Source organism: Schistosoma mansoni, chromosome 6, assembly GCF_000237925.1.
Source record: "Schistosoma mansoni strain Puerto Rico chromosome 6, complete genome".
Taxonomy (NCBI): Eukaryota; Metazoa; Platyhelminthes; class Trematoda; order Strigeidida; family Schistosomatidae; genus Schistosoma; species Schistosoma mansoni.
Window position 1 is genome coordinate 10,114,255 of NC_031500.1, and position 10,815 is coordinate 10,125,069.

A 10,815-nucleotide genomic window follows, 5' to 3' on the forward strand; every position below is an offset into this window, starting at 1 on the left:
GGCTTCTGATTATCACTTCACTAAATCTCGGCGAGATTGAACTTAGTCAGTATTTAACTTCTACGAAACACATCAACTACTGTCACTTTCAATCCCCTGCAAGTAAATTTGATTTTATTAGCGTTTAACAACTGGGAGATATTATTTCATGTGTAAATCTTTTCTTTACTAGGTTATACTGTGATATATACTACTTATGTTTATCGACATAAGTAGGTCAACTTAAAGAAAACAGAAAGGAATTGTGAATTGGAAAAATCATACAGAATATAAAGGACAATTCATGGAAGATTTGCAAATGAAGTATTTAATGTATGGTTCTCATATTTCACCAAGATATTCTGTAATTTTATATGGAATAATAAATTGGTTGTCCCCACCTGAGTGTTCAGGCGGGAGTATAATTTATGGACGAACCAATCAGGTATAAGATAACAGGTCTCGGATTTTGGTGTGAAATTCATTCATCCATTTGGCTAAATAGAGTTTTGGCATTATAACTGATGCCAGTTCGTGATGAAAACTCTAAATCTAATTCGTAACCTTAACCATCAATTGTAAACCAGAATTGTAATTCCTCACATTTGTTTATAACGTTCATTTGGTTCTCGTTATTAGGTGGACACTCTTAAGGTCACTTCGGTGTCGCTCAAAGGTCGTCCATAAATTATAGTCTCACTAGTGTTCATTCACGACAATGCGACCACTTTACTCTTTATCCAAAGTAGTCTTCAATAAATAATGTCTATATTCATCCTAGTAACTTATGTATTAATATGTTTCAAAGTTGAAGAACATTGATTCTTATGTTTTAAAAATTTCGTCAATATTTACATTAAGGTTACCATAACTCCCATTAAGAAAATTAATTCTGTCAATATACCTATTTATATTCATAATCTGATTAGTCACTAACTAACCAATCATGTTGTTTATCATTGATACATACTATCCAAATTAAAGCATAACTCAATAGTTTCTTTCAAATTTTTCAACTCTAACATAATAAGAAACTAAGTTGCTATCGGATCTATCAGATTTAAAACTATTTAGAATAAGATCTTTTTTGAATATTCAAGCAATATATATATATAGTTTATTCGATTAAACACAAATATCGGATTTAATTTATATACTAACCCAAAGTTTGTACTGATGATGACGTTCAGAAGGATGATGAAAGTTCCACGACCAAAACCATCCAGCTTAGAGAACAAAACTCATCAAACATAAACTGTATTATCTTACATTACATTACATCAAATTTCTGTTCAAATTATTTTTTTTATTTTTAAAGTAATTTATTAAAAAACGGAGTGAAATTATTTTCTCAAAGGAATTTCTTTTCTTTTTCTTTTTTTCTTTTTTCTTTAAAAAAAAAGAAAAGAATAAACATTAACTACTGTCCTGACCAATTTCTCAAAATTTATGCGTAGGTGTTATGACTGATTTTATTGATTTGTGTGATTTTGCAATCTACTTACCTTATTTACTTAGTTACACTTTGTACAACAATATCATGTTCTATAGCTAGGATAGGTAGAAACATATAAGGTTTATATTACATACAAACATACATGTATGTACATTTATATATATATCCATGTTATCTGATTGTATATACAATATGCACTAAGTATATATGTTATAAATTGCTCATGGTTACTCTATATATATATGTATACATATCTTGAAAGAGGTACATAAAAGAATGCTTACAATTTGAAATAAGACAATAATTGGTTAAAGTTCAAAATAAAAATCATCAAAATTTTGTGTTCATCAGTTAAACAAATGTTAAATGGAATAAAATTTTGATTTCTTCAATTTCCTTTTGGAAGTTATTCATTCATGCAACTTTAATCAACAATAGTTAATGTTTAGATGATAGTAACTAAGTGAATACTTTTTTGTAAATAATTTGATCATTTATCATAACATGTCAAATCTATCCGAAGATATAAGTATATCTAAACGACCAAGAATATTTCGTGGTAGAGGTGCTCAACAAAGAAGTGATGTAAAAAAGAAAGCTCGAAGAAATCAAAGTACAGGTGATATTATTCAAAGTGCTAGAGAACAAACTAATATACAATCAAAAGATGAGAATACAAATCCTGGTAAAAAAGTTCGAAGATGGTTACGTTTATTAAAAATGACTAGTATTAGTGCTACAACTGCAATAACATTAGATGGATTGAGAACAGAGAATAATCATTCTTATAATCATCAAACTAATCATCATCATCATCATAATCATAATCATCAATATCCTGATAATTCTAATTCACCTCCACAAGAAATGCAATCTTTTCTTGGTAACTTAGGTATTGGAGCTTATGTTGGTGATGAAGAGAATGCATTTGTAAATTCGGATAATTCAGAAGAAATACATGTTGACCAGTTAAATAAAACAAATAAACCTCTTTCTAAATCAATGATAAATTTATCTTCGGTTAGTTTATTACCATCTAAACGTAAGACAAGTGATCAAATCAATGAACCAGAAACATTATTAAATGATGCTAGTGGACACTGTAGCCGTTTATCATCCTCCCGTGTTAGTTGTCTATCGAATACTTCATCATCATCACCTCAATCAACAACATCGTTTACACGTTCTCAAAAGAAACCATCCATTTCGGAAATCACAAACGCATCAACATCTGATAGTGGGATGAATCAATTCAATCAAACTGAATTCTATGAATCAATGCCTTTAATACTTAAAACTGTGATAAATCAAACATCATTGTATAATAATGTTCATTCTATGCAGCGTTATAATGTTAGTGAAGGTTATGCCTCGAGTAATTTAACACCGAAACTTTCAACAAGTACGATTACTGGAACTAATAGTCATCATCAAAGTGGTGAGAATATTAATGTCAAAAGAACTATTCATTATCCAGCTTGGATGATTATTAGTGATGAACAGCTACAATTGGATACAACTTATTCAGTAAGTATATTATTGGGACTAGTCACTTAACTTGTTAGTAATATTTATACGTTTGTATGTATGAATGGACTGACATCTGAATCAAGAGTTTCACTGTTAAGAGAAAATTCTTCCAAGATATTCTCATAAGTCAAATCTGATATTATTTATCCCATTTATTTACCTTTTAAAGTACTTGTGACTATATTGTAAGATTTCTGCAATGAATACATTAGAATAGACAGCCAGCCCCCTCTAAAGTCATCAGTAGTATATAGAAGTTAGAAATGATTCGTTAAATCTAATTTTCCACTATACACAAGCCGATTTATTATGACCGTTTCCCAATGTTCGAATTGAGAGAAGGGAGTAGAAAGTGAATTTATCATTGTTACTAAGACGAATGACTGAAGGTTTTTATAATTTGACCGTATAACTTACATCTTATTGATACGTTTTGTGATGAAATCAAAAACTATAAATTAGTTCTCACGCTAAACACTTTAGATTGGTTAACATAGTACCGATTAACTAGTCTGAAAATTCTGTTCGTTTGAATCAGGTGACCGTATAGGTCTTAATTTTTTTATACCTGATATCCCCTTGTTTTTCATAAATTGCAAATATTAACGAATTTTCCCTACAGTTACATGATAATAGCTGCATTCGTTGATTACAGTAGGATGAAAATTAAACTGACAAACAAATAGGAAATTTTTTTACTGCCTATGAATGTTTCACCTTACATCCTCTAATGTCAAGTCAAAGGACGATGGAATTTAATATAAATGTACATTTAGTGTACTACGATAAGCTGTCTAATTTAATTAATGCGTTGAATAAGATTAAATGGATGACATAAACTTGAGATGACCAAATTCTGCTATCTTATGTAAGGAGATTTTTAGAATAACCGGTTTAAGGTATTATATGGGTTTATATATGAAATCTTTAGATTTATAGGAAAGTTAAATTTACCAAGTTTAGGGTTAAGAGTGTTATGACTTGATAAAAGAAAAAAGAAGGCCGTATGCCAATTTGTTATGGTCTTATGTCCGGCTTTTATCACCTGATTCACCCACCAATCGAAATACGACTTTTCCGATCTTAATACTGTACCAAATCAATGACGTTCAACTGGTATGAGCAGTCTAGCGGCCTTATTGGTCCCTTGTCCGCCAAGCCCTTCCAATTGAGTCCAGAACACCAATTATAGCTTCTGTTGGGCGAATCATTTATTTCAAACATGCTCGGTTCATATACCAGATAGACAGACGGCACTACACCATAAAATAGAAAATACTCTTTGTACAAGTTCAAGACAAATGTGGCTGTGAATGTGTGACACAATAATCAATAAACTGAATATAATTTAGGGACAGTAAATCGTATAATAATAATCCATAGGTCAAAATGAAGCTTATAATAAGATGAATGTATATATATATATATACATATATACACAATCTATTTACTCAATAGTTACGCAATAAGAATATATATAGAATAATAGTCGGTTAATAGATCCCGGACGTTACCTGTACTTATTTCTTCACTAGGATATAACAAAGAGTTAAGGTATTGGTGAGCTAAATGACTTGAAATCATTCTTGACTTTTTATCTTGTACACTGGTTTGATTTAACTAAATATGACACTAAGGATTCTTTGTTTGTTACTCTGTGATGATTATCGACGTCGATTTATCCATTAGAAACACAACACACCACTGTCTCAAATATTGTTAGCCTATGAGCTTGTACTTAGTAAATACGTACTGTTAAATAAAAAAAAAATATAAAATATATGTTTACTGTTAAGAAGTTCGGTAGCCCAAATCATTGTATGAAGTACATTTTGGTCTATTAAAGTCCTATTGAAATGTTTTTAAACTTGTTTAGCTATCTCCTACTTTCATTGTGATAATTTTTGAGGACCTTTTGCATTCACTTTTACTCAATAAACTTACGAAAATAACGAATAACGCAAACAACATGCAGATTGATTACTCTAGGGGTTTGAGATGTTCGTCGGATTTTATATATTACGTCATGAATTTATCTTAGTTGGATTTTCATTGAAAACCAAGAAACACTGAGTGGCTGTTTCGTCAGTAGCACTCATTCCCAACCCCACTGGTGACCGAACCCAGGACCTTTGAGTTTCATTACAGTACCCTAACCTCTAAGCCACTAAAACCATCAAGGTCAACCCCACCCATATATATTATTTCAAAAACTTAAACTTTTTCTTTAGCGAGGTTTGAGGGTAATTTTTGTATAAAAGTCAATGGGATTACTAAAGATATATATTTATATGTAAGCCTCAAGATATTATATGCAAAAGATGACAAAAATGCGAATTTCGTAGTTTATACATCACGGACTATCCGTAAATAAACAACCATTAAAAACCAAGAATCAATAGAAACCAATTTTGTACTAATACAAGACTCTTCATGAGTTTCACCATAGATTAAATTAAGTATCTTCAGGTCTCGCGGAGAGCACTTTAATTTTAATATCCATAAGCTGTCATCCAATAATTCACATGTTCAACTATAGTCAAGTTGTAATTATGTTCTTAAATACTATTGATAAAAGATCTGGAAGTCTTGAATTTCACCCCTAGTAGTGATATTGTAGTTATAGACTGTGGTATTTAATACTAGGAAGAAACAGTTATCCCCTGATTACAATGTTATTTTTCTTAGTTACATTCAATCCGTTTTGTAAATTACACAGTGAACAACCTCAAGAAATTATTTAAAAAATTCTTTGCCATGAATCTAACTACATCAACCCTTGGTAAAGTTTTGTGTTGAACTATACTCTGATAGTTTAATCATGATAACGATTTCTCCATTGCTTCAGTCTACATCAATCAACGCATATATTACATTAAAATTGACATTTTGTGAATAATTATTCCACAAACAGTAGATTGATATTGTTTTAATTTGTTTGTTGCTATGACAGATACAAATATCAATATATAGGGTGTTATATGACTTGAGGGATAATTTAAATACAACTTACTACTATTTCAAGTAATAACATCAATATTTAACGAAACAAGGTTTAATTTTCAAATGAGATTTAATAATTTCAACGTTAACCTATGATATACAGAACATTATATTACGTAGAAATAATAGTTTTCTTTGCACCATAGTGATAAGAAATAATTTTTAGTTTACGCACAAATAGTTATTACTATGATAAGTAACATGCTGACGTATGTAATAGTGTTTATATGATGAATGACATACATAATAAAAAAAAAAATTTTATATGGTTGAGATCATGAATCAATTGAAACTAGACAACCATGGAAAACCTAGAAGCACTGGATGGCCGTTTCGTCCTGGTGTGGGACTCCTCAACAGCGCGCATCCACGATCCCACCTCGTGAGATTCGAACCCAGAACATATCAGTCTCACGCGCGAGCACTTAACCTTTAGACCATTGAGCTGGCCGGCATCCAACGGTGTTAATGTATAACTTCAACCAATCCACGAAATTGAGCAACCATTCACCAACGTCTTCAGTGAGTTGATATCTCCCAACAGACCTGGTTGAACTCCATTGGTTACTGCTTCTCACTAGAACTCCAGGAAATATCTCATGGAGCCAATTACTAGTAAGTATATGATCATTATCAGAAGGGGGTTCTGTGGAGATTTTTAGTTATCACTAACTATCTAAATGAGGAATTTGTTTGTTTTAATAGTCTTTTTTCTTTTTTTATTAATTTTCAAATGTTCCGACTTTTATTTTGACACTGAAATTGATAATTAGTAACCAGTGTGATGTAATTTACTTAAGATGTATCCATACAATCGATTCAGTCACATGAAGTTACACTAGTACAATATTTACACAATATCTCTAACATTTATTGATCCATGGAAAAAATTGATCACTTTTTTTAGAGCATTTTATTCCAAGAAAATAAAATATTAAGGTCATATGTACATAATGACTAAGTTGTCCTGGTATTTTTCTATAATTGATTCTTATTATTAGATTTTGATCTTATTGAGGCAATAAATGATATTTAGGATACTAATATTATACTTACTGTGTGACATACATACTCATTGGCGACCTAAGTAAAGATCTGGGCTACCTGTTCCTGTCATCTAGATATTTCAACAAGTTATCTAATTTTGTTTGTTTTAATACATGATTATGGCTATTCATCGCACAACCTATTCAGGTGCGTTTCTGAAAAAGGTTACAAAAGGCTTAATCAGATATATCGTGGTTGCTGGCAATATGCAACGAAAAGAATGTACATTATTTAGATGTCGAATGATTAGACTGATAACTCCTAACTGGAGATCACTCAATATTTATCGTCAGGATTGACGAAGAAATAAGAAACGGAAACTAGTTGAAATGCTTTGTGCTGACAATTCTATATTGCATCAAAAATATAATATTGAATAAAGCTAATAATAATAATAATGATTGTCCATAACGTTTTCAATGTTCAATGTGGATCTCATATCCAGCACTCTAGGTCATTATTTCATTTACGTAATGAATAAGTACGGTATTTTGGAGTGTAACTCTCATTAGAGATTTTATTTCAAGCTTTGAATTTCATTGTATTTGTGCTTTTCGTCTGGCACGTTGAGTTTCGTTACACTGACATGTTCATACCGGACAGTTTCAGAGAAGTTCAAGTGTTTTTTTTGCAATGAAATCTTTGGTGAAAATTACACTCCAGTATATAGTATTTACACAATAAACGAATGAAAAAAAAGATTGGAAGTTCTGGATACAACATACTTTTTAAAAAATTAAGATTGTTACGGATAACCTCAATCCATTTATGTAATTACTTACTTACTTACTTACGCCTGTTACTCCCAATGGAGCATAGGCCACCGACCAGCATTCTTCAACCCACTTTGTCTTGGGCCTTCCTTTCTAGTTCTATCCAATTGCTGTTCATCTTTACCATGTCTGTCTTCATCCATTTATTTAATATATTCATTTAATTTACTGTCAGTTTCAATTAAACTGTAGATCAAACTATGTAAATCCATCACGTTATTAAGGATCTAGATATTAACTCTTATTTTCCATTTTTTGTCAGCTTAATTTAAAAATCAATACCATTTATCATTTGCTATAAATAAATCTTCGTTAAAAAATACTGAAGTTAGACATTAACACCGTTGGATGCCGGCCAGCTCAGTGGTCTAAAGGTTAAGTGCTCGCGCGTGAGACTGATATGTTCTGGGTTCGAATCTCACGAGGTGGGATCGTGGATGCGCGCTGTTGAGGAGTCCCACACCAGGACGAAACGGCCATCCAGTGCTTCTAGGTTTTCCATGGTTGTCTAGCTTCAATTGATTCATGATTTCAACTATATACAATTTCAATAATGGTTAATTTCTGTTAAGCCCTTTTATTAGCTCACTTAACAGATAATGTTATTCGAACAATAACAATTCGCATATTTCTTTGTAATATTATGATCAATATCATGTCTGTATAAACAAGTACTCTTGATCACATAACCGCTTTTGGTAACTAGTTTCAAACTTAATTTAGATAGGGTTGTTTTTATATATTTTGATGTAGTGGTTATCATTTGGGGACAAAAGTTCATTCTGACTTGAAAACAAATACTAATACTCAACATTCTAATATTTCACAGAGCGGTAAAATAATCAAACAAACAATAAAAGTCAACCAAAGTTGTAGATTAAACTAATCAGATTTTGTTGTAAGAAAATTTAATCAAGAAAAGGCAAGTGAATTTTAACAACTAGTTTTTAAGAGTTGAATTCACGAGTCGATCCAAGCTAGACCACCATTGAAAATCTGGAAGCAGTGGATGACCGTTTCATCCTAGTATGGGACTTCTCAGTAGTACTCATCCACGACCCAAAACGCTGAACTCGAACTTAAGACCTTCAGTCTGGCATGCGAACGCTCAACCTCTAGACTATCGAATCGATATCCAACGATGTTAACGTTTAAATTCAATCGATTCATGATTTTGCGCAACCCTTCATCCATTGTCTTAGGTGGATAACTGTCTCACATTCGACATGGATTGGACTCCACTGGCCACGGCTTCTCATTAGAACTCCAGGAATCCCATATTGGAGCTAGTCACTAGTGAGCACATGATTATTATCAGCTTTTAGTTGTTCAGTAAAAGAGCATTGTTATAAATATTTATTTTTAAATCTCTTCTAACAGGAAACTTTTGTTTGTTTGTTAAGATTGATGAATCATTTTCATATCTTAGTCGAAAATGAATAATCTTTTTCTAAGTTACATCTTTTTAGTAAGCATTGTATAAAATTTTATTATCCATTAATATTATACACAATTAACTATGAAAAATAAACATGTAAACCGGGTTATTCATAGAATTTTACTACTCAACCTGAATCTCAGGTATCTTCTTAGCATTCCGCATATACGTTACGGACATCAAGTGAGCGATGCTAAGGTTATACTTTGTATACTAGTAAAAGATGATAAATCAGTTAACGAGATTGTCTTTTTTGTTTGAGGTGGATGGGATGTATATTACGGATGCCATATCACTACCTACCTTGATGCGAGATGATGGCTGGTGCTGGATTAAGTTAGGAAAAGGTTAAGGGTAATCAAACCTAAATATAGAATAAATCAATGAGGTCACTGACTGTTAGATTGAGCCATATGGGTACGTACGGACTATCTAGTTGAGATAAATTTAATTTTTGTAACCGATGACTAGAAACTTTGTTTGGCATGGCTCAAAATCATTCACGATTAAGTAGGTGAATTTATTGTTTGTTTTACTTTTGAACCCAAGTTATTAAATTATCTTTAACATTTTTATTAGTATTCCATAAATCCATATCCTTTTCTTAAAAGCATATTGTCTACGCCTAATCTTTTCTATTATCACAGATACTATTACTACTTATATACTTATGGTATCTTGCTGTGCTTATAAGGCAATTTGATCGATGCTAGTGCAGGTTAGGTACCACGTCGCATATGACTGATTGATTAATCAGTATTAATCTACATAGTTACATAGTAGTAATCAAAAGTTTTGAATTTCTTTAAATTAATTTAGAACTGAAATTGTTAAAATTCACTTAAGTGATTTTCACTGAAATTCATCTCACTTAATTTTCTCAACTTGAATATTTTTAAAGCCTGACATTATGTAGACTACTAGAGTTAAGAATTCCCAACATAATTCACATCAATTGTTTCAATTCAAATAAAATATTCATGGAGTGGTACAAGTGGTCTAGAGGTTAGGCGTTCGCACGCGAGGCGGGATCGTGGATATGCACTGTTGAGGAGTCACACAATAGGACGAAACGGTCATCCAGTGCTTCCAGGTTTTCCATGGTAATCTAGCTTCAATTGACTCATGATCTTAACTATTTAAAAAAATTATTTATTTATTGTTGACCTATGAAACTAAAGAATTGTCATGAAATACAATTTAATCCTCAATCATTATTCAGTTAAGAACACTTGACGATATAAACTCTTGATTGAAGAGATTATATATATGTATACATTTTCCAGTCATAACCATCAGAAAAAAATAAATCAATTGACAGTAAGGATGTACCGTACCATCGACTTTCAATTGCGTTAAAATTAACTCTCAAATTAATTAGACTTGGTTTATGAGATAATGAACACAAAGTTCTAGATTGAATCAATAGCTTTAAATAAGAATAATATATTTGTAAAATCTCAGCGAATGAATTTGAAGTAAATCCAACGCTTCGCCTAGCAATCTGGTCCAAGCTTTTTCAAAGAAATATTTCCTCGCAACCAGATTGCCAGGCGAAACGTTGGATTTACTTCAAATTCATTCGCTGA

At 31.5% G+C, this 10,815-nt stretch overlaps 1 protein-coding gene across 1 annotated transcript in view; it reads left to right on the forward strand.

Moving 5' to 3' along the window:
- Positions 1–1,939: 1,939 nt before the first annotated feature.
- Smp_166640 (hypothetical protein) overlaps positions 1,940–10,815 on the forward strand; it is a gene marked incomplete at both ends in the record, with an annotated part of 100,971 nt that continues 92,095 nt past the window's right edge. The window contains 2 exons of the mRNA XM_018798216.1: positions 1,940–2,120; positions 2,328–2,962. Coding sequence (XP_018653180.1) covers positions 1,940–2,120; positions 2,328–2,962 — 816 coding nt within the window. The remainder of the gene's footprint in view (positions 2,121–2,327; positions 2,963–10,815) is intronic.